Consider the following 21,596-nt stretch of genomic DNA (forward strand, 5'->3'; position numbering starts at 1 on the left):
GGTTTTGCTGCTTTCAGTGCTGCAAGCCAATGTGATGCTATCGTGTGGTAATAACTCATTCATTTTGATTTTAAGTCTAAAATATAAGGACGCCCTACTCTGAATGAATAGATTTATTCAAATGAATAGATTTATTTCAGAATTTCACCTCAAGTTATGAATTTATCACTAATTAAATCTACTGTTTAAATGGGGTATGGCTTTTGCTTGTCCATCCTTTTCTTGTGCTTCTAAAACTATCACACAGCATTCAGAATGTTGTGTGATGGGGGTTGCAAATATGGCAGAAAAAAAATGGTTTTACTCCAGTTAAAGTAGTAAGATATAGACAGAACTTTTATTTGCCTGTTAGTTTGACTGGGACAGCAATAATCAGACAGTCTATTCTGGGAAAATATTTAAGAGCAGACTGGACCTTGAGACTTCCTCGAAGGAAGCTCTTGTCTGGAGTGGCACAATTTAGTTGCTGTGATGAGATGGAGCTGAGCCAGGAATACTGCAATATATTCCTCTGATCAGGGCTGTTAGTTTCCCTATGTATATAAGCTGACAATAGTAACAAGTCTATAAATATGAATTTAAGTTTTACAAACCTTCCCACTGATCTGAAGAAGTTCAGTTGTGCATTTTATAAAAGGTGTGCAGCTAAATATGTGGTTAGTGGTAATAAAGGTTATTCTCTTGTGGGAGGACCAGGAAGTATTGGTTGGATTTTTGGTTTTTATCAAACAGGAAGCAAATATACACATGTGACTGGATGATGTTAAAATTAGAAAAATATCTTCCAACAGGTGAGAAATCTGATTCTATTGAGTATTGCTAGCCTTGCAACACACTGTTCCTGATTTGTGAGTACAAAGTGCATCCAAAGTGCATCTCCAGCTGTAAAGGATAAGTTCAGGATAAAGGGCAAGGACAAGTGAAAAAATTATAGGTGATATGTCACCTTAACTCATCTTGTCTATGAACCTATAGCCATTAATCCCTCAAAACTCTTAGAACTACTGTTTTAACTGTATTTTGAAACATCTCTCTAATTGTTCAGCCTTAAATTGAGTAATAATCCCACTGCTTTGCTTCTGTTTCTGTAGTGATTTTTGGCATTTACCTAATGACATGTATGTGTGATTCTTTCTTATTTTTCTTTTTCTTTCCAAAGGTGCCATTCTTTCTATTCATAATCTTCACAGTTTATACCATGCTACCCTTTGGGATGAGAGGTGCTGTCATAATTAGTGTTGTTTCTGCTCTCTCCCATATTGTTGTTTTAACTGTGGTAAGTGTAACATCTGAAGGAAATAAGGAACACATTCCATTTCAGGTAAGGAAATAGCTTGGTTACATAATGAAATACTCTAGTCAAGCTACTCTTTGCTTTTGGCATAACTATTCTATTAAGAAAAGTTCCATTGATGTTTCAAGTTTATGGATTTGGAGCTTGGGCCCAAAATCCCTTAGGCTTTTTGTAAAATTGCAAATTTTTAAATCTAAAGTGCAATTTTTGTTTTTCTGACCTAAGTGGAAAAATCAGGGCTGTTAAATTAATTTTTAAACTAAGCTGTTAAAAACATGCCTAGCTTAGTCACAGTCACTCTTCCCAACTTGTGCTCCTTCAGGTGGGTCTACCCACCTTCACCAGGCACTGCCCACAGGGTGGATCACAAGGGCCACTGCTGCCCTGGGGTGTCAGAGGGGCTGGGAGTGCAGCCTGGGAGTTCAGGGCTCCAGCACTCATCACCAGGGTGTGCTCATTAACAGGAGCACCCCAGCTCCTGTGTGCAGGCGTGTGCCAGGCTCCACACAGCCTGTACATGTTAAATGATAGCATAGCATTTTCTGTTTCATTATTGTGACTCTGAAAGTCAGATTATGTCTGCCAAGGTCCATCCTGGCTAATGGCAACAATGATTTGTTATGGGATGGGTAAGAGGAAATGAGACATGGTCTGGGATTGACTGTGTTTTATGGGACTAATGTGTGTTGGTGAAGTATCAGTGACTGCCCTGCAGTAGGTAAATATTTTTCTTCTCGTGCAGCTCCTTGCCAATGCTGTAATTTTCCTTTGTGGCAACTTGATGGGTGCATTTCACAAGCGCCAAATGCAGGTTGCTTCATGGGATCTGTACAGATACACCTTAAAGTGCATCCAGGTCCGAATGAAACTGAAGATTGAAAAGAGGCAGCAAGTGAGTGAGCTAGCTCATGTTATGAGTTGCTTGTTTTCATTTCCAAAGTCTGCATAAATTCATAAGGTTGGTGACTAATCCATGTTGAAAGGCTTGGTCCAATCTTTGAGATACCCACCTAGTGTCAAAAATAAAAGTGCCATTTGTAACAAAAGAAGGAAGTTAAAGGGAGGAAGCTGTTTTCTGGGGCTTGTCTACATGAAAATCACAGTATTTGTAACAGGAATGTAATTGCCAGTCATTTTTAGTTCCTTTTTTCCTAGAATAAACTGTCCCTGGGACTGGCTAAGATAACTTAAGAGGACATATCCTTAATGCCCTGAAATCACTTGTAAGGTAATTTTAACAGTTAGTTTTATGGCTCCCTTGGTCATACTTTTTTGCATTGAAATTTAAAGTATTATTTGTTCTTATATTTTATTGTCTCACAAACTGTTTTTCCTTTGCTAAAAGGAGAAAATTGGATGTGAAGGGAGAAAAAGAAATAATGTATTAGATTAAAATATTTATTTCCATAAACTCCAGTGGTATTCAAAGAATAAACAAGCATGAATTTCTTACTGAGGAAGTTTTGTAGAGAGATACCAAAGCTGAAACTGTGGCACCTTTCCTGGTACAAATAGGGTTAAGAAGTGCTCTACAAGGCTGATGTGTATCGTGTTCTCTGCCCACCAGTGATTAGATAAAAAGAAGGGGCTGAGAAGTGACTGCCCTGATCAAACCGGGAAGCAGAAAATGCCACAATGCCACAGTGCGGTCTGTTCTCTGATGCTAATCTTGGGAGATGAGATGACAAATCTGCAGGAAAGCTCTGCCAGAATTTCCCCACGCAGCTGCTGGGGAAGCCTCTGATCACCTTGGGCAGGCAGTGTGCTCTCATTTCCTGGGCAATGTGCTCACTTCCATGGGTGTTCAGCATTTTGCCTGTGGGATTGTTTGTTTTAATGGTTGCTTGTTTGAAGTGTAAATGTGCTTGAGTCTACGGAGGGCTTTCTTTTCAACCATGTTGCAGTTTGTCAGGCAATTCTGAGTATCCTTTCTGCCACCCACTTCTCTGTGAAAAAGATGTGAGAGCTGCTGTTCAGGGTTCCTCACTGCTTCCTTGAACACTGTGAGATGTGTCAGCCTCCTGTTATATTCCCTGGGATTCAGCTGTCAGTTTAAGGTCTTTCCCAGGGCTGACTCTCCTAGTAACAGACAGCAGGTGAGGGAAAGGAGGTATTTCTAGTTCTGGCATCAGTCTCAAGGTAAACTGCTGCCCGTACCTTGTGCAGACGAGTGCTCGATGCTCAAGGACTGTCTCTTCCCACTGTGATCCCAGGGTATTTCTTCCTGGGGGCAGGCACTGGTTAAACAACCCTGGCAGCTCACTGGTGCCTGAACAGGGCTGTGTTGGGCAGCCAGGGAAAGGGGACAAGGACTTGGTCCCAGGGGACAGTATTTAGCATTTTTCTTGGCTGCAAAATGTGCTAATCTTGCTGTTGATATTGTCTGAAAAAGTTCCTGCTTGTAGCTGCTCCACACAGCATTTCCTCTTCCATCTCTGTGGTGGGAGAGCCCTTCCTCACTCAAAGTATTCTCTTTTTTGTCATCCTCTTCTGCCCAGCAACTTACCAGGGTCTTTTTGAAGAATGGGCTTTTGAGAGAGAGCCAGTGTAAAAAGGTGTCCTGAATAATCAAACAATGGAAGTGGGTTTGGAGGAGTCTGTTTCTCTCAGTTCAAAAGGCTTCATTTCTCTGGCATTGCTTCAGGTTAGCTATAGCAGCATGCAGCTGACACTTTTGTATCTGCTGCTGCTTTTCCAGCATTTGAGAATTTACAGATATTTTAAAAACTGAATAGATTGTTAGGTACAAAACATAAGCTTTTACAGAACTTTTATCAGAAAATGCCAACATAACACTGACATCAGGGAACAAAATAAAATGTAATTTATCCAGAAAATGTAGTACTGAATACTGACATTTTGTGTGTGTGTGTGTTTCATGGTTACAATGGAATGTCACACCTAGGCCACAAGGAACAAAAGAAAAAATATGCAACATAAATGTGAAATCAATAATTTGGAGAACAGCAATGTAAAAATATCTTCTGGAAAACCTGACATGCATTACTCAAAAACTATTTGAATAAAGGCATTTTGTTTTGGTTTTTTTAATGCCTTCTTGCAGTCAGTAGAATTCTGCAGTTTCTAACTTACTGTGTTAATAATTTTGCACAATTATTCCTCCCCCCACTTTTTAGGAAAATTTGCTTTTATCCATCCTGCCTGCTCATATCTCTATGGAAATGAAGCTGGCAATCATTGAGCGACTGAAGGAAACTAATGATAACAGGCAGATGCATGACAACAACTTCCACAGCCTATATGTAAAAAGGCACCAAAATGTTAGGTAAGTGGAAGCCCCAGAAATTGATATAAACTTCTGATTCTTATCAGTACCTATGGTCCAGTGAAATTAAAATTTGAAGGCAGACTTTGAGGCTGTAGTGAGCTTCTTTCCTGCTGTGGGAAGATAACGTGTGTTGAACTGGTGTGCTGTCTTTTAAATCAGGGGAGATACTTGAACCCTTTTGCTGGAGCTGTTTCCCAAAGAGGAGAGAGAAGTGTTGTCTGTTAAGTACATTTCAATAGTTATGCTGACTGTGGAATTGAGGTATCTTCATATTTCACTTTCCCTGCTTTTACCTTTTTCCTTTTGCTCCTGTCTAGCATTCTTTATGCAGACATCGTAGGATTCACTCGCCTTGCCAGTGACTGCTCTCCTAAGGAACTCGTAGTGATGCTGAATGAACTCTTTGGAAAGTTTGATCAGATTGCAAAGGTAGGTGTACAGTTTGTGCTGCAGGATAAAGGCTTTTGGAAAAAAGTCTTTTTGCACAACAGGAGGCAGCTGGGTGTTTGTCAATAAGTTAGGAAGGCAAAACTGCTTTTGCTTTAAAGCTAACTGGAAAAATCACATTAAAACAAAATGTAAATGAAAAATGGGAAATATAACAAGTTGCTACTGTAATTCCAGTTCTTGGGTGTGGAGGTTTATCTGTATCATTTAGGAAATTGTCTGATAGTGGTAAGTGATTGCAGCAGGGCTGTGGGAGGTTCTGTGTACAAACTCCACTGAGGAGCTTTGCTGTGTTCAGTTTGCAGGTTTGTTGGACTCCACAAATGGAGAACTCTCAGACACAGACTTAAGTTCATGAATTCAGAGGCATCAGGCAAAGAGTTCTTTAGCTCAGGAGTGAACTAAAGAAAGCTTCATGTTACTAATGGATACTTACAAAAAAGTGTAAGGCTGGGGAGTAGTTTAAAATGGTCCCTGTTAAGACATACCCTCAATACTGACCCTTCAGCCTGGCAGGAATTGTTACCACTTCCAGGGGCTGCTTGAGGTTAATTTTTTGTAGCAGTCATCACAAACTCAGGTTTTTAGTTCTCACATTACAGGGACTATATCATCTACATGTTTGTGTGTTGTGTTTGTGAAATCCTAAAAATTTGGAAAGTTGGAAAACTCTAAAATTATTAATGTAGCAGAGGAGTGAAATTGCTGTAATTAAACCCTTGTGGATATTATTGAATAAATTCTTAAATATACCACTGATTAAAACCTGACTAAGATGCTAGTAATATTTTGGCCTAAATTACATGGCTAATTTTTGCATTTATCTGAATTCAGTTGTTGTTAAATGTTTAAGTACTGAAAATAAGTTATACTATTGCAATTGTATTGTTGTGAAGCAGCTATAAAGACAGAGTAAGTTATGTCATCTTAGTTGCCAAATGGCAAAATTCATTCTAATGCTGAAGTACAAGCTGAGGTTAAACACATTTGGTAAGGCTTTGTAACTGTTTTGCAGACAGAAAAATGGAAAAAAAAATCTAGATTTTGAGTGATGAGTTGATGAGTTTCAATTTCTCACTGCTGTATGCAAATTGCACTGAAATGTCTGGATTTAGTGAGTCAAGGTCTTTTGCAACTCTGTGGTTGAGCTGTGAGAAGAGGTTCCTGCTTTTTGTGCTATTTTTTTTCTGCCAGGGAGTATTCTGTCATCTTTTCCATAATGTGCAAATCTTGAAAGCTCCAATTTACCTAATAAAAATTGATGGCTGAGCTGGATGCTGAAGTGCAGCAGCTCTAATCCAAGGCTGGCTTTCCCTGCTGATCCCTCTGATCTTGTCACTTGTGGCACTGCTCAGAACCCACTGGGGTGGATTAAGATGTGGAGAATGATGGATGTTCCCTAAGGCTTTAACTGATGAGGGAGAACAGCTCACTTTGGGAAATTGCCACATATTTGGGCTGATTTTGGAGCTGATTTAGGAACTGTGTTCCCACAGCAGGTAGTGCTGAACAGCTGGAGCTATTGGCTGGCCCAAATTGAGCCATCTCTGCTCGTCAGTCAAACATTACACAGCCTTGCAGAATTAGTCCTGGCTTACTTGCAACCTTTGTAGTTAAAATTCTTCAGTAAAGTGTTCACAAAAGACAGTGTCAGAGACTTTTTGCTCTGTCCTGCCAGTCATTGGTAGCAGTATCCTCTGTTGCACAGTTAGGAAAAATTTTTTTTGCTACCATTTAGTATTGTGGGTTTTTTATTAACAATGGCAATAGTAGTGTGTGCCAGCTTACTCTTCAGTCATGTTTGAAATAACAAAAAACCCCAATTTTCATCTGCACAACTACCAGGTTGGGCATCTGAATTTCCAAGTTTTCCCTCAGTGCTGGGAGGTTTTATGACACCTCACACTGTTACTTATGAGGCTGCCCTGTAAAAATAGAGGGAAAACCGCCCGTAAATCAGATGAAGATTAAAAGATAGATAAGTCGATTTCATCTTTTAGTGTCAAAGGAAGGGGACCAGGACACCAGCTGGTTCATCACAGGTCCAGTTTATTGAAGAAAGCATTAAACACTTATACAGCAAATAATAAGCTTATGAATATTCTGTAAGCCAAGCAATCTATTGGTTAAACTATACCATTAACTCTTCCTCATTCCTTAGGGGTTACATCTCTTTTCTCATGTCTCTTTCACTATTTGTTATCATACTACAGCTAGGCCCAAGGACACACTATCTAGCAGGTGCAAAACTTGGAATTAGCCACGGCTTTGTACTTTTCCAGTCTCTATTCACCTAAATTTCCCAACATTTTAGATGGTAAATTTTGTGACGATTTTATTTTATTTATGATTTTTTCAATTTCACACAGTTCCAACAAAAAGGCAAGAAACTAACAAGATGGTTTTATTTCTGAAATGCTTAAAGTGTCATTTTTGTTCTCTCCAGTGGGCAATGTCCAGGCATTCAGACATGGGGCAGAAGAAGTAAGCTTTGTTTCAACAAGGAGTGAATAAAGCCTGACTTTCTGAAACTAGAACCTTGGGAGTTAATTTTTGGTGTAGTAAAATGTTTGGTGTAATTTTGCAGGAGAATGAATGCATGAGAATAAAAATCCTGGGCGACTGTTACTACTGTGTGTCTGGCCTGCCTGTGTCCTTACCAGTTCATGCCAGGAACTGTGTTAAAATGGGGCTCGACATGTGTGAAGCAATAAAGTAAGTGTTACACAGAAGGCTGATTAAAATATAGATACTGTGCAGATACTGAGATTTGAGATATTGAGTTAAGTATTTTGTTTTCTTGTCAACATTCAAAGTGTATTTATTAGCTGTAGTTGCATAGTTCTGACCATAAGTTTTGCACCAAGTGTATGATGAGACAGGAGGAGGAGATGAAATGTCAAGTGTGCTCTAACCCCCGATGCCTCCCCAGGCAGGTGAGAGAAGCCACGGGCGTGGACATCAACATGAGGGTCGGGATCCACTCCGGGAACGTGCTGTGCGGGGTCATCGGCCTCAGGAAGTGGCAGTACGACGTGTGGTCACACGATGTGTCCCTGGCCAACCGCATGGAGTCCGCCGGAGTGCCGGGGTGAGCGAGAGCCCTCCGTGCGGGGCTGGGGCCGACTGTCCCCTCTGTGAGGGGCTGGGCTCCTTCCGTGCCGGGTCCCCTCCGTGCGGGGCCGGGGCTGGGTGTCCCTTCCGTGCGGGGCTGTCCCCTCCGTGCCCTCTGAGCCGGGCTGGCACGGCCCCAGGTCCGTCACTTCCTCACCCGGGGTGGTGGATATAGGACAGATGTGTGCTTAGCAGAACTGTAAAATGTTCGTATTTTCTGATTGCGTTTTTAGCGAGCTATAAAATTCTATTCTTAGGCAAGAGGCTGCTTATTGACCATGCCTTCATGGGAGAAACATGTGCATTGTGTTGACTTAGTTAATCCATGCTGTACACGGGGGTAATTCTACGTTTGTGAGTTTAGTCAGAGAACAGTTGTGCTCCTTAGGTCAACAAGGCCAAGCTGTCTTTGCCCAGCGTTTCCGCTAATGCATCGATCAGCTCCACTTGATTTATGTCAGCTCTATATTCACCGCTCAAACCTCATAAGCAACTCAGAAATTAAAATGCACCCTGATGGGAGTATCCCAGCAAGGAGAGTGTGGAGCTGCTGTTTGTTGTGCATTTGCCATGGGCAGAAGGAAGGGAAGGGAGTGGTGCTGAATGGGAGGATTGAGGCTGAGCAGGGATAGAACTTGCCATGAGCTGCTGCTCAGTGATGTAAGGATTAGAGCTGAGGTTGGTCTCTTGTAGCCTTTTTAAGACACTTGTTGATCAGAACAAATATAAATGTTCTTCAAAACCACCAACATTTGCATTTTCTTTCTTTAGGAAAGTATACTCTTTTCCTGTAAATGAAATTTAAGGATTAGAATTAATCTAATAAACCCTCTTTTTTTTTTTTTTTTTTCTTATTTTGGTAGTTTGCACTAAAAAAAGCTGTTATAGGACTGTTTCTTTTTTCATTCCCAAATCAGACCATGACCGTTTTTGTGTCGTGATAGTGTGGCAAATTGGTTTCTTTTAAGTGTTTCTAACCAGTGACATTATAGCTTCTCTTATTATTTCTCTACTTCAGACAGCTTTTAGGTATATGCTTGTAACTTAAAAATTAAAGTGTTTTATTAAGTGATAAGAGGTTATGAATATCAAAATACTTTATTGCATTGGTCACTGAAACAGAAAGCTACTTGGAGCTTGGTGAACAGTTACACCACCAGCCAGGCTGAAGGGTTTACTGTGTTGATTCAGCATGATTAAACAAGAATACAGAGTTGTAAAGTTTCTTTTGTTGGTAAAACAAACAGCATGACTCTGAATATGGCACAAACCCACACTTTGTTAGTCACGTTTGGGACCTCTGCCTAATCTTGAAAACTCTGATTATTCCTGTATGCTTGTCAGGTTTATAGTTGATAAGCTGCTAAGGCATTAAGCTGGTTTAGTTTGTCATGCTGATCCGGAAACATTTTTCTTATTACTTCCTCTACGTATAGCTGTGTAGTACACACTCATCTTGTGTTTCAAAACTGGCCAGGGGAAACATCTTCCACTTGTGGAAGATTGAGCCTGACAGGGTGGAAGGGGTATTATTCACTATGGAAGTGTTGTGTTGTATTTTTTTTTCTGCTCCGCAAGGAATTATTTGTTGGGGATTCCTTAGTCCAAAGTCAGCTAGTCCTGCTTTGGAAGCAGTTTTGCCATTAGGAGCCAGCCAGAGGTTTTGCTTAAAAAAGGAAGCATTTCTATTTTGAGTTTCTGTAAATGAAGGAATTCTAAAGACTTTTGAAGGGAGGGATGCAGGAAAGCTTCTAGCTTTTGAAATATTTTCTGTCCAGTGTCAGAGTAACCTTGTTCATCTTCCTTGTGATTTTAAAAAATTACTTACATTCGTAACAGTGTTAATCCACTACTAAAGCAGAAAGGAGTAGCATAAAACCAAAACTAGAAGTGCATTTATGACCAGTTCTCTCTGATGTGTAAATGGCTGGAGGCTCAGCACGTGTTATTCTGCTGTCAGCATGGGAGGCTGGCACAGTGTGCTGGGTGTTCTGTCCTGGCACAGCAAGGGCAGCAGTGCGTGCTCCAGCTCGCCTGGGAGAGCAGCTCTTGGTGATGTGCTTATCCTGGAACCCAGGGAGCAATTAGGAACTGCTGAGAGATCACTGGCACCTGACTGGAAGAGAAGTTGGCAGTAAGATCAGAAATGTCCTACACAGTGTGTGGTTTGAGGGAGAGGGGAGAGGAAGCTTGGTAAAATGTAAAATGGTAGGTAGTGAACAAATGTACTGCTTTTTGGAGGAAAGGGAAAAGCACAGGAAACTTGCTGCAGCATGTGGCTGTGTTTTAAGGCTCAGGGCACAGACATCACCCAGAACACCCCAGTCTCTGTGGAAAAAAATTATGCTTTAGAGCAAATTTTAAAATTTCAGATTTGAAGGTTCACCATAACTGCAAAAGTGTATAGTCAAGGTAACAACTAAACTTTTTTTGAGAAAACTACCAGTACACAGAAAAAAGCAGGCACCCTCTGCAATTCAGTTCTTACTGTTGGCTTCAAAAGTACTGAGGAAGTTTTTATTCTTCCTTCTTAGAAGCTGCAGCCAGTAGTTTTCAGGTCTTGGATATGTTACCTCCGTGCAAACCTATGTCCAGCTTTAGGAAGGGGGCGTGGATAGAGGAGTGATTCCCTTGCTCTCTGTAGTTAGCCAGCAGTGCTGCACACTGCCAGCTTCCATTCTGGAATTGTGCTTTTCCCAGCCCTGAGCTAATGGGCTGTAGGACAGTGTCTAATCCCTCTGTGCCAAAGAAAAGTGAGAAAAGCATGGGAAGATGAACAATGAGAAAGTAGAACTTAAGAAATGCTATTTTATGAACTCCCTCCAGTCTCCTGTTGAGAAATTATATGGAAAGCTATTACTCATAGCTTATGTGGAAATACATGATTTGAGATACTGAGTGAAAAAACATGTAAGGGGAAGTGTGAATAGGTACAGAAAAATACTGGCTGCTCTCCTCAGAAGTGCATTGCTGTTGTTGCTGTGTTGCCTTTTCCTTGGATTGTTTCAGTCAGAAAAGGCAGACTTTCAGAATTCTCCTCAGAGTTAACAAAAAACCTTCCCCAGTTTTGTTTTCCCAGACTCTGTGTCTCCCCTCACCCTCATGCATTTCTAGCACAAAGCAGTCCTTGCTTGTGTTTTGTTCATGAGCTTTCCCTGCAGCTCTCACAACCTGCCTGTGAGCCTGCCTGTCTTGTGAGTCATCAGATCTCCTTTGATCACATTTCTTCTTGTTTCATTTACTTCCCTGCTTATTTCAATTTAATTTTGAACCAATACTATCTCATTATGGGAAGTGTTTTTTAGGGAACTTGCTATGAATGATGTACTATAGCAAAAGATTGCAAATAGAATTTTAAGTACTGGCAGGATTTTTCAGTTGGCTGCCAAAGCAGGGAATGTCTGAAAAGCAGAAATGTCAGCAGGGACCATTGAAATGTAAATGAAATGCTTAATGTGACCTTTCTGTGAGTGTTTGGGTCTCTTGTTCTTTCTCCCGTTCTCAGCCGTGTGCACATCACTGAAGCAACATTAAATCACCTAGGCAAGGCTTATGAAGTAGAAGAAGGGAATGGACACCTGAGGGACCCTTACCTTGAATCCATGAATATCAAAACCTACTTAGTGGTTGATCCAAGGGTATGTATTTGTTTTCAAACATATATATTTATTCAAAAGTATACACACATAAGTACATAGGTTTCTGTGGTGCACACAGCTTTTTCATTCAGATGCAGAATTAGAGCATGGTGTGAGTCACCTGAGTAGCTTGGATTTGGGAGTTCAGATCTGAAAGCACATCCTGCTTCTTTGACATGCCTATTACATTGAAGGTAATAAGTGTTATGCTGAAACCTCTTTTGTGACCCACTTAAAGTAAAAAGACATAGTTGACTATGTATTTTTATGAAGTGTCTCAAAAACCCAGGTCAAAAGATGAGGAATGAAAGAATACCTGTACTGTGTGGCCACTTGCAGATAAAATAGTCCCTGTAAAATAGCATCAGACGTCTTCCTCCCTATCTGAAAAGGAAGATTCACCTTCTGTTCAGTGTGAAGTTAGCAACTGTGGGTTGCTCCCTTAGAGCTTGGTAGCTACAAACACCTGAATTATTGCTATTTTGAACTGGCTTGTGGTTGATGAGTAAAATGTTGCAAATGAAAAAAGAATGCAGAGGAGAAACTTCTTTACTTCCTGATCTCTACAGGAAGGAACAGCATAGAGCCACTTTTAATTAGCAAGAACTCAATCTTATCTTGGTTATATTTTTCAATACTGCAGTCCCCCCCCCAGCTGCACACAGCACATATTATTCTCAGAATGAGGACCTATGACTATTATAATGGTCTCTGCTCCCTTGAAGACACTTGTGAAATGTTAGAGAATTATCAGTCATTGATGTCTTGGTTTATTCTGTAGTTCTGCAAGGGTATTGCTGTACACACTGTCTGTACTGCCTGGCTCAGCAGCTGTGACACAGATATAATCTAATGTGGAGTCTGTAATTTGTGGGATCTTCTAACCACTGTTTTGATACACCCCAGCAGCTCAGGAGTTTGGCACGTTTTTCCCCTGCTGTAGTGCTGACTGCAAGGGAACTGTATCTGTTCATAAGATCCTGTGGGCCCTTGCATCACTGTACATAAATGTGGAGTTTGTTGCAGTGTTGCAAGCCAAGTCTGGTGAAGGCAGCTGAAGCAATTAATTTTGTGTGTGCTGTGATTTGCTTTAGCTCACCTTAATTAAACGGGATAAAGGAATTGAGGTCGGCTGACATGTTGCTGATATGTCCAGAAACCTACAAAACGGCGAGATTTGAGTCTTAAACTACTCAACACACAGAGCTTCAGTATTTGGAAATTTGCCTGAATTTCTGTTTAGTCCACGTGTTTTCTTTCTGCCAGTCCAAGCAGTGCCTCTCCAACAGCCACGTCCCCAAGGCGCGGGTGAACGACGGGCTGAAGATGCGCGCCTCGGTGCGGATGACGCGCTACCTGGAGTCCTGGGGGGCGGCGCGGCCCTTCGCGCACCTGAGCCACCGCGAGAGCGTCAGCAGCGACTGCTCGGGCTCGCAGGGCCGCCGCAGGAAGGTCAGTGACCCAGAGTGCTGCCAATTCTCTGCCAACTGCTCCGGTGCCACTCCACACCTGCCTGTGGTGGCTGTGTGGCTGCTCTGACCCTTGGTGTGCAGTGCACCCAGCTGAGGGGTGTCTGTCCCTTGCTCTCTGTAGTCAGGCAGCAGTGCTGCACACTGCCAGCTTCCATTCTGGAGCTGTTCCATTCCATTCTTTTCCCAACCCTGAGCTAATGGGCTGTAGGACAGTGTCTAATCCCTCTGTGCCAAAGAAAAGTGAGAAAAGCGTGGGAAGATGAACAATGAGAAAGCATTTCTTAAGTTCTACTATTTTATGAACTCCCTCCAGTCTCTTGTTGAGAAATTATATGGAAAACTATTACTCCTAACTTATATGGAAATACATGATTTGAGATACTGAGTGAAATAACATGTAAGGGGAAGTGTGAATAGGTACAGAAAAATACTGGCTGCTCTCCTCAGAAGTGCATTGCTGTTGTCACCATGTTGCCTTTTCCTTGGATTGTTTCAGTCAGAAAAGCAGACTTTGTGACTTTCTCCTTCTGTCAGACCTTCACCATTCTCAGACTGCCAATCTCTCTAGCATACTATAACCTAGCATATCCTCAAAGCAAAATTATCTATTTTTCCTATTATTTTTCCCATCTTGAGATCCTGCCTGGTCCATGTGGTTTTCATAAAAAGAACCAGATGGACACACTCAATACTTAATTGAAATGTATAGAAAATAAATAGTCCTTCCACATGCTCTCCTCGCAACTGGATTTTATCAGTAAAGAATTTTTAAGATCAAGAATTCTTAAGGTTTTCAAGATTTTAAAATATAAGAAAACTAATTTTTCCTTCCATCTTCCCTTTCTGAAAGGTGGAAGCAGGAGATGTGCATGCTGTCAGGTGTGGTCCTGGAGCCACAGCTGTAGTAAATTTTAAATTAAGCATCCATTCAGATTTGTGGAAGTGGTTCCCAGTCTGTTTGCTTCTGCTGGTGCTTGCTTAATTATTTTGGTGTGTAGAGAAAAATGAGAGGGATGATCTAACGATCTTTTTTGTCAGAAAACACTCACTTCTCACTTGTTAAAGCAGAAAGCGTTGCTGGAAAGGATTGGTTTTTAGAAACATTTCTTTTATTTCTGAATAAAAATGGTTTTGGTAGTGTCTTAATGTTTGTTTTCCATAGTTGTTTGCTATTCAAAGAATGTGTAACTTATGCTGAATTCCTATTTTATTTAGGAAATACCTTTGTGTTCTACTGGGCGCCAGAGAACTTCTGATAGGTTTGTCAAGTACCTTATTTTCTTCCTTTTTTTTTTTTTGTTTTTTGGTGCTCCTGTGCTCCTCTTGCAGTTCAGTGTGCTGTAAGGATGTGTTCGTTTGGTTGATTAATCACTGTGTGTATGGTAGTCCTGCCTTAGAAAGGTTAAGCTAGAGCTTTGGCCTTTAGAAGATTTCTCAGCTCATGTTTGTAATTGTTAGCAAACTCTAAAAGGAACTTCTTGTCTTACTGTCCCCCCAGTCATTCAGATTCCATTTTGCTTGCTGGGCTGCAGCAAGCAAATTTATATTACAATATTACAATATGATAAGAATTGTCAATGGTACCTACAACACTGAGTTAAGTGAGGAGATGATTTTCACTTGTGGAACATTCCCTCAGTTTGTCAAAATGCTGTCTTGAAAAATGCATGATTTGGGTAACTAGAGAAATGCTTAGTAAAGTGCTCCTGGGTATATTTTTTAATCAGTTTGGAGCATTTTGGTTTAACTTTTCCCTGGAGGCTTGCCCCACTGTGTGCTGACAAAGTGTGTTCTGTACCCATTACTTGTTTCTGAGTAGCATTTGTGACACAGACTTCTTTTCATCCTCAGAAATTCATCTCAGAAGGGAAGGATAGAGGAAGATATTTATGATGAAATGATGTCAACCATTGAAGGCCTCAGCTCAACTACGTATGCAGTACTTTCATTTATTCTTCATATTTTCTTTGAGATTTACCTACATTTTCAATTTAAGCATAGATATAAAGTATATGTATAAAGTTATCAGGGTTTTTGTCTTGCCCTTTTTTTCTCTTTGTTTTTATTTAGCTTCTGGTTTATTTTTTAATTTGAATATGAAACTGTTACTGCATTATTTAGCAAGAAGCCAGTGATCAGTCTTTCTGTTCAAAGTTTTCTTTATTAAAACAAGAAGTGTCATGAGATGGGACACTGTTCTGAACAAAAAACTATGTAGAAAGTCAAAAGTTTTGGGGGTTGAAGGCAAATCATCTGTCAGGGGCAGGTAATTCCTTTGGCACTGCATTTGCATTTAGAAGCAGACAAACACAGGCAGTGTGTTGGTGGTGGTTTGGGTTTTTTTTTTTTTTTGTTTTATTTGTTTTAATTTAAAATACAATATTTACATTCCTAACAAATTCTTAAAACACTGAATTGAAGAAGAAAAACTCTTCCTTCCATCTAAATTCTAGGAAGGCTATACCTCAGATATTCCTAATTAGAGTCTGATATTATTTAGGGCAAGTTTTTAGAAGCTGTGAGCCCTCTCTAACATCTGCTCTTACACTTGGCTATTCTTCAGCCTTCAGGAAGGTTTGGAGCTACATTTTTCATGTAGCTTAGGCAGATGTTGCTGTCTGTGGGTGTTGTGGATCTGCCTGTCAGATGAGTAAAAATGTTATGTTTTTACTGCTCTGTTCTGCTATGAAACATAAGACCTTGCAGAAGCATCAGACGTGTGTTGGGAGTGGCTGTGGGTCTGAGGTGCAGGATGATTCTGTGTCCTCTCCTTGGCCCTGTGTGCTCCTGCTGACCCACCCCTGTCTCTCTCTGGCTGCAGTCCCTGGTGTGGCAGGTCAGATGACTTCTGTGGATTCTCACTGATCTTTGCAGAACCTGGTCTTGAAAAAGAGGTTGGTAAGAACAAAATAATCCTTTCTGGTCTTTGGTTTGCCCTTCAGAGCAGCATAAAAATATGTTTGAAATGTTTCATTCTGAAACTGGATTCTGGAGGTGACTGCACATCCTAAGAGGTTTCTGGTAACTAATGGAAAGCAGATTTCAGGAGTGTTTGAACTGGTCATTCTTCCTTGAGAATGAAAATTCTGAGCTTAAATAAGATTGTCTCTAATCTGTGGTCAAATTCTTGCCATAAGGGAGTTAGTGGGAGTTTGATAATTTTCTTAAATAAATGACTTCCCTCAAAAGTAATGAGATTTAAAGGAAAGGAAAAAAAAAGATTTCTTTATCCATAATGAAAACACTTTGTTTGCTGCGTCTGTTCCATTGCAGATATAATACTGCTATTTTTTAGGTGCAGTGTAGTTTTTCTGTTTGAATAACTGCTGTTAAATTTACTGTGCTGTGGATGTAGTTACTGGTGTGGGTCTGTACATACACTTTAGTTTACTTCTGTGTATGTCCTTTCCTGATAAGGATTTTGACCATGGGAATCTATGGAGAGCTGTTTTACATACTGCCTGGATTTCCCTCTAGGTTGGAAATGTAGAAATTATCCTTTGGCCTGGACTGTTTTTCTTGAACAATGTTCAAGTGATTGGGTTTTTTTTGGTGATGGTCTTTTGTTCTGTTTTAGTGTATTTTTAATAATGCAGTATAAACTTGTATACATGTGTCATCACAAGAATGTAATAAAATAAAGAAAAAACACCCCTGAAAGGGCCCTGATGCTTTGCTCTCTGTGTTTCAGTACCGCACCATTCCTATTCTGAAACTCAAGAGTTACTTTGTGTGTGCCAGTTTTGTGTTCCTCTGTATATTTGTGATCCAGATGCTTATCATGCCAAAGTAAGTGCTGTTATTTTAATTATTTAAAATTAAAATTAACTAACAGCTAAAGTGAAATGCATGTGGAGGTTCTTTTTAAAACTTTTTTGGAGTTCCTGAGGGGTTAAATTTAAGAAACATACATTCATTTACCCCATGATAAGGGATTACATTCATGTTGTTGGCATAAGAGCCAAGATATTAGTATGAAAATAAAATAGAAATATTTCTTTAATATTTTGTGTGCTTAGTACACACAGGGAGGAGGTCAGTTAAGTAAGGAATATCATTTCATAAGAACAGTTGGCTGTAAGGACATTGAGCAGTAGGAAAGTGGGATTTCGCTGCTTGAACTGTGCTCAGTGATTCTTTTCTGTAGAGTTACAAGGAGGCAGCTTTGAGCTGCTAGTTGCAGCCCAAGAAAGAAGAGGATGGGTAATTCTGAAGTGTATGGCCCCTTTGTTTTTCATGGCTGTTGCAGTGCAGTTTCCATGTGGTTTATGCACAGGGCAGTGGCTCAGGCCATCAGAGCAGAATCTCTTAAAGCAGAGATTGTGCAACAGAGCAACCGTAACCTGTGTGATGTTACTGTTATTCAGTGCTATTTGAAGAAAAACCATATTTAAACTTGGTTTTTTTAGTGCTCTCTTCTTCTGTTTAGAACTGCAGAACTGGGAATTTCCTTTGGAGTTGTTGCCATCATCATTGCACTTATTTTGTTTGTGTGCTTTGCTGAGAAATGTCTGGTAAGTTTACTTTAAAAAAACACTTCCTGTTTTCAAAGGGGGATGGATATATTTCAGCAACTTGGTCAGTCTTTTAGGCTGATGAAATTTTAGTAATTTCAATAGGAGTTACAGGAGCCTTGAACCTCAGGTTACCAGAAGATTCCATTGCCTGAAACAGATTTTCATGTCTGAAAGTTCTCCCAGTAATTCAGAATTATTTGAGTGCATGAATAGGTGGGTAGGAGGGAGGACATGGGGTTGCTTTTATAAAATGTATTTCTATGTTTGTCATTAATAGTAATTTTGGTTGTAAATAGTGTTATTCTCTATTCTGGAAACAATATTGAAATAAGTTGGAACAGATCTGTTTTCATAATAATTTATGAAGTGTAATGAAAATTGCAAACATATGAATAATTTATTGGCAACAATTTCATGGCTGTTAGAATTCCAAATTCACCATTACATCAATTGGGACACTTTGCACTTGTAGTTCCTTTTTCTTTGCATTATTAAACACATGCAATTACTGTTTAAAAATATATAGTGACAGAGAGAGCCCATAGTGACAGAGAGTTCAATGATACAGAGTGAAAAAAAAAAGAAAAAAAGGCCTTCTCAGTTCAAGAAGTGCCTGGGGGCAATGTGGGGAGAGGGAAGGGATTTTAGAAGAAGGGATTCTACAATGTTCCTTGCACTCATCAAACCTGCACTGTGCCAGAGCAGGGACGTGCAGCAGCAGTGCACTGCAGCACCCAGTGAGGGGATGGAGCTCTCCAGGGAGGGAAAGAGTCTCTTACAGAGCCATGGTCAAGCTGTGTAAAGGGGAAAGAAAAAAATAAGAGAAAATTACACTCAGGACATGGGATAAAGATTTATGACTCATTTAATTGTATGGTTAGACAGATTTGTGGATTTTATGTATGTATGGTATTTTTACATGTGTAAACATGAATTTTTGCATATATGTCTGTAGAGGGAGAGAGAGGTGTGTGTATATGCATTCATGTGTTTTTTCTACATGTGTAGAAACACATGGACAAAATAGAAAATTCCAGGACTGCAGTTGCATGACACTTGAGTTTTATGCTTGGGAGTGTTTTGGTGTAGTCAAATAACAGAATAATGCTGGCAGGATGGCAAGAATGGGGACTGTCCAGAGTTGGTTTCAATTTATTCATCTGAACATGTAGTTCCAAATATTATAGCTCTGTAACGGGAAAAAAAAAAAGCCACAACATTTTTACTGCATTTTATTAACTTTTCTCTATAACTTTCAAACAGATTATAATTCTGTATTTTTAAAGTATGAATTGAGAAAATTTTAGCACCCAACCCCTTTGAAGAAAGGAAGCATTGTCTCTATTTTCAGCCAGGGAAAGGTGTTAGCAATTGACTCAGAATGAGGAGATTGTAAATTAGAATTCCAGTGAAGGCTCTTGATACTTTCCTGCAGAAAAAAGGTCAACTTTATATTTAGAAATATTTCTTTCCCTGTATCAAAGTGTTATCTGTTACTGAAACTAATTAATTGTGTTTACAGAAGTGCTGCTCAGATCAGTGGCCTCCCCTGCACCATCTGTGTGCTGTCTCAGAAAAGGTGGAAACAATGCCTTTGCTTAGGCTGCCTCTAGCAGTCATCACTATAGCTGCCTTGCTGATTATAGCCATTTTTAACTTGGTAAGTAATCACATTAATTAATGAACATATTGCAAAATCCACAGTTTCAGTAACTTCCTGCTTTCTTTTCATCAAGTACCAGTTTTTGCTGCTTTTTCTAATGCCTGCCTTACAACATGAGTTGATTTGCACAGGGATAGTGCATGATGTCCATTAAAAGCATTAAAACCAAAAGCTCCTAGTTTGTGGAACTGGAAGTACACTTGGTAGACTTCAGTTCTACAAACTTTTCTGGTTTTCAAGACAGTACTTATAACAGCTCTTGATTGTAACCCTCCTCACTAAGATGTTTTCCTGTTTTAATGGGGTTTGAGATGTTTGGCAGTGGCAGGCAGCACTTTAAGCAGTTCACTGTGGTATTTGCACTCACTGGTGGTAATGTGGGTGAGGGAGGGAAGAATACAGCTTGGCTCTCTTCTAAAAGCAAAGGCATTGGGGATAGGTGCTGCTGGAGTAAAGTGGAAATGGCATCTGTCTTTTAAATTTAGTTTGAATATTATATTGCACCCGGGGCACGTACATTTGAAAAACTGTGCTGTTTTTTGTTTTTTTTTTTTAATTAAAACAAGCTCTGTGTGTTAACCGTTCCACTTAACTGATAGTTAACTACCAGAACTGGTGTCCTGATCCCATGTGTCCCTTTGCCTTGCCATTCTTCTGATTCCATGGGGAGTTCCTTCTGAAAGCAATACTGCAGAAAATGCTCAATTTTCTTTCATAGGGTGTTTTTTGCTGGCTCAGGTCCTTGAATTGACTCACAGTGGTGTCATGTGAACACCACCAGAGACAGACTGAAAGAAAACAGGAACAGCAGCTGTGAAACTGGGGGGTGAGACAAAACCACATGTTTGTGCCAGATAGCTGCTAAATTAACATGTCCATAATGTAAACCTTTACCCCCAATTAGAAAATAAGTAAATGTTAACCTTCTTGCAGCTTGTGTGTGCATATATGTTTAGCACAACTACATGGGATGCAATTGTATTTCAACATTTATTCAATAGTAGTGAAAAGACAACCAGATCAACACTCTTTGTAAAATATATAGGGAAAAAAATCAGTGATTACCTGCTAATTAGTTTGTATGCTGTTTTTATTGACTTCTTTTGCTTTGTGGTTTTTTTTTTTTCTTCCCCTTCAATAAATCAAGACTACTGAAAAGAACAAACCTGCCAACTTTACTGGATCAAATGACCTCAATGCTACCAACTGTGTGAGTAAAATACCATCTTAATTTCTAGGACTGAAATGAAATGAGTCTTGGATGGTAGGTATAGAATCATAGAACATCCTGAATTGGAAGGCACCCACAAGGATCATCCAAGTCCAACTCCCATCATGTAGGATGTCATGATGGATGGCAATATTTTTATATTTTTTCTTTTTATTTATAAAGATAGGGTTTTGGGGTTTTTTAACTATTGAACATGAAGACTTGCTCATGGCACAAGGCAGTTTTAAGGGATATTTTGTATTTTTATATGTAGCTTTCTTGTGCATCCTTTGGGGATTTTCAGAAGTCTGGAGTATTCATGTATAAAACTGAAGTTTTGATTTATTTGGTCTCTCAGCATATTTGAAAGGTGTTCTCCAGCATTTCTGTAGGAGTAAATCCAGCATTTACTAGTGACACAAAAGTATTTTTTCAGGAAGTTTCACTTTTTTTATCTCTAATGCTGAAGTGGTGTTCTATTTTGAGTTCATCCAAATATTTGGGATGCCCCTTTGTCACCTGGCCACCCCTTTAGATGATGGATATGTTTTTGAATTATGTGCAGCAAGCTGTGTGAGGAGCCTTTCATTCAGGTGCTTATGACAAATGATAAGTTACACAAATGAAAAGCACATTGCACTCACCTGGTGATTTTTTGTTCTTGCATGTTTGTACATCAGGCTTTTGAAAACTCAACTCATTCCTGCATAGAGGAAACTGTAAGTAGTGAAAGCATCTTACTTAGGCCTGATCTTTGAATGTGGTGTACATTACTGACAAATGGCAGGTTCTATTGCTGTGTAAAAGGAAACTTTTTTAGATATCTGACAGCATAAAAATTGTTCATGAAATCAAGATAATTCAGCTGCTGTTGTTGTGCTAAGTAAAGTATTCTTTGCAGGTTTTAGAAATTTCAAACTGAGAAATAGGTCTAAATCTTTAAGGAGAAAAC

At 39.8% G+C, this 21,596-nt stretch overlaps 1 protein-coding gene across 1 annotated transcript in view; it reads left to right on the plus strand.

The window, feature by feature from the left end:
* Window positions 1-21,596, plus strand: part of ADCY7 (adenylate cyclase 7) — a 55,517-nt gene that overhangs the window by 25,064 nt on the left and 8,857 nt on the right. The window contains exons 6-21 of the mRNA XM_059481552.1: window positions 1,160-1,321; window positions 2,037-2,186; window positions 4,432-4,580; window positions 4,901-5,012; window positions 7,618-7,745; window positions 7,963-8,121; window positions 11,650-11,782; window positions 13,049-13,234; window positions 14,470-14,513; window positions 15,106-15,186; window positions 16,076-16,148; window positions 16,946-17,043; window positions 17,684-17,768; window positions 19,294-19,431; window positions 20,582-20,644; window positions 21,325-21,363. Of these exons, the coding sequence (XP_059337535.1) occupies window positions 1,160-1,321; window positions 2,037-2,186; window positions 4,432-4,580; window positions 4,901-5,012; window positions 7,618-7,745; window positions 7,963-8,121; window positions 11,650-11,782; window positions 13,049-13,234; window positions 14,470-14,513; window positions 15,106-15,186; window positions 16,076-16,148; window positions 16,946-17,043; window positions 17,684-17,768; window positions 19,294-19,431; window positions 20,582-20,644; window positions 21,325-21,363 (1,800 nt within the window). The remainder of the gene's footprint in view (window positions 1-1,159; window positions 1,322-2,036; window positions 2,187-4,431; window positions 4,581-4,900; window positions 5,013-7,617; window positions 7,746-7,962; window positions 8,122-11,649; window positions 11,783-13,048; window positions 13,235-14,469; window positions 14,514-15,105; window positions 15,187-16,075; window positions 16,149-16,945; window positions 17,044-17,683; window positions 17,769-19,293; window positions 19,432-20,581; window positions 20,645-21,324; window positions 21,364-21,596) is intronic.

The sequence above is a fragment of the Ammospiza nelsoni genome, chromosome 13 (assembly GCF_027579445.1).
Source record: "Ammospiza nelsoni isolate bAmmNel1 chromosome 13, bAmmNel1.pri, whole genome shotgun sequence".
Lineage (NCBI taxonomy): Eukaryota > Metazoa > Chordata > Aves > Passeriformes > Passerellidae > Ammospiza > Ammospiza nelsoni.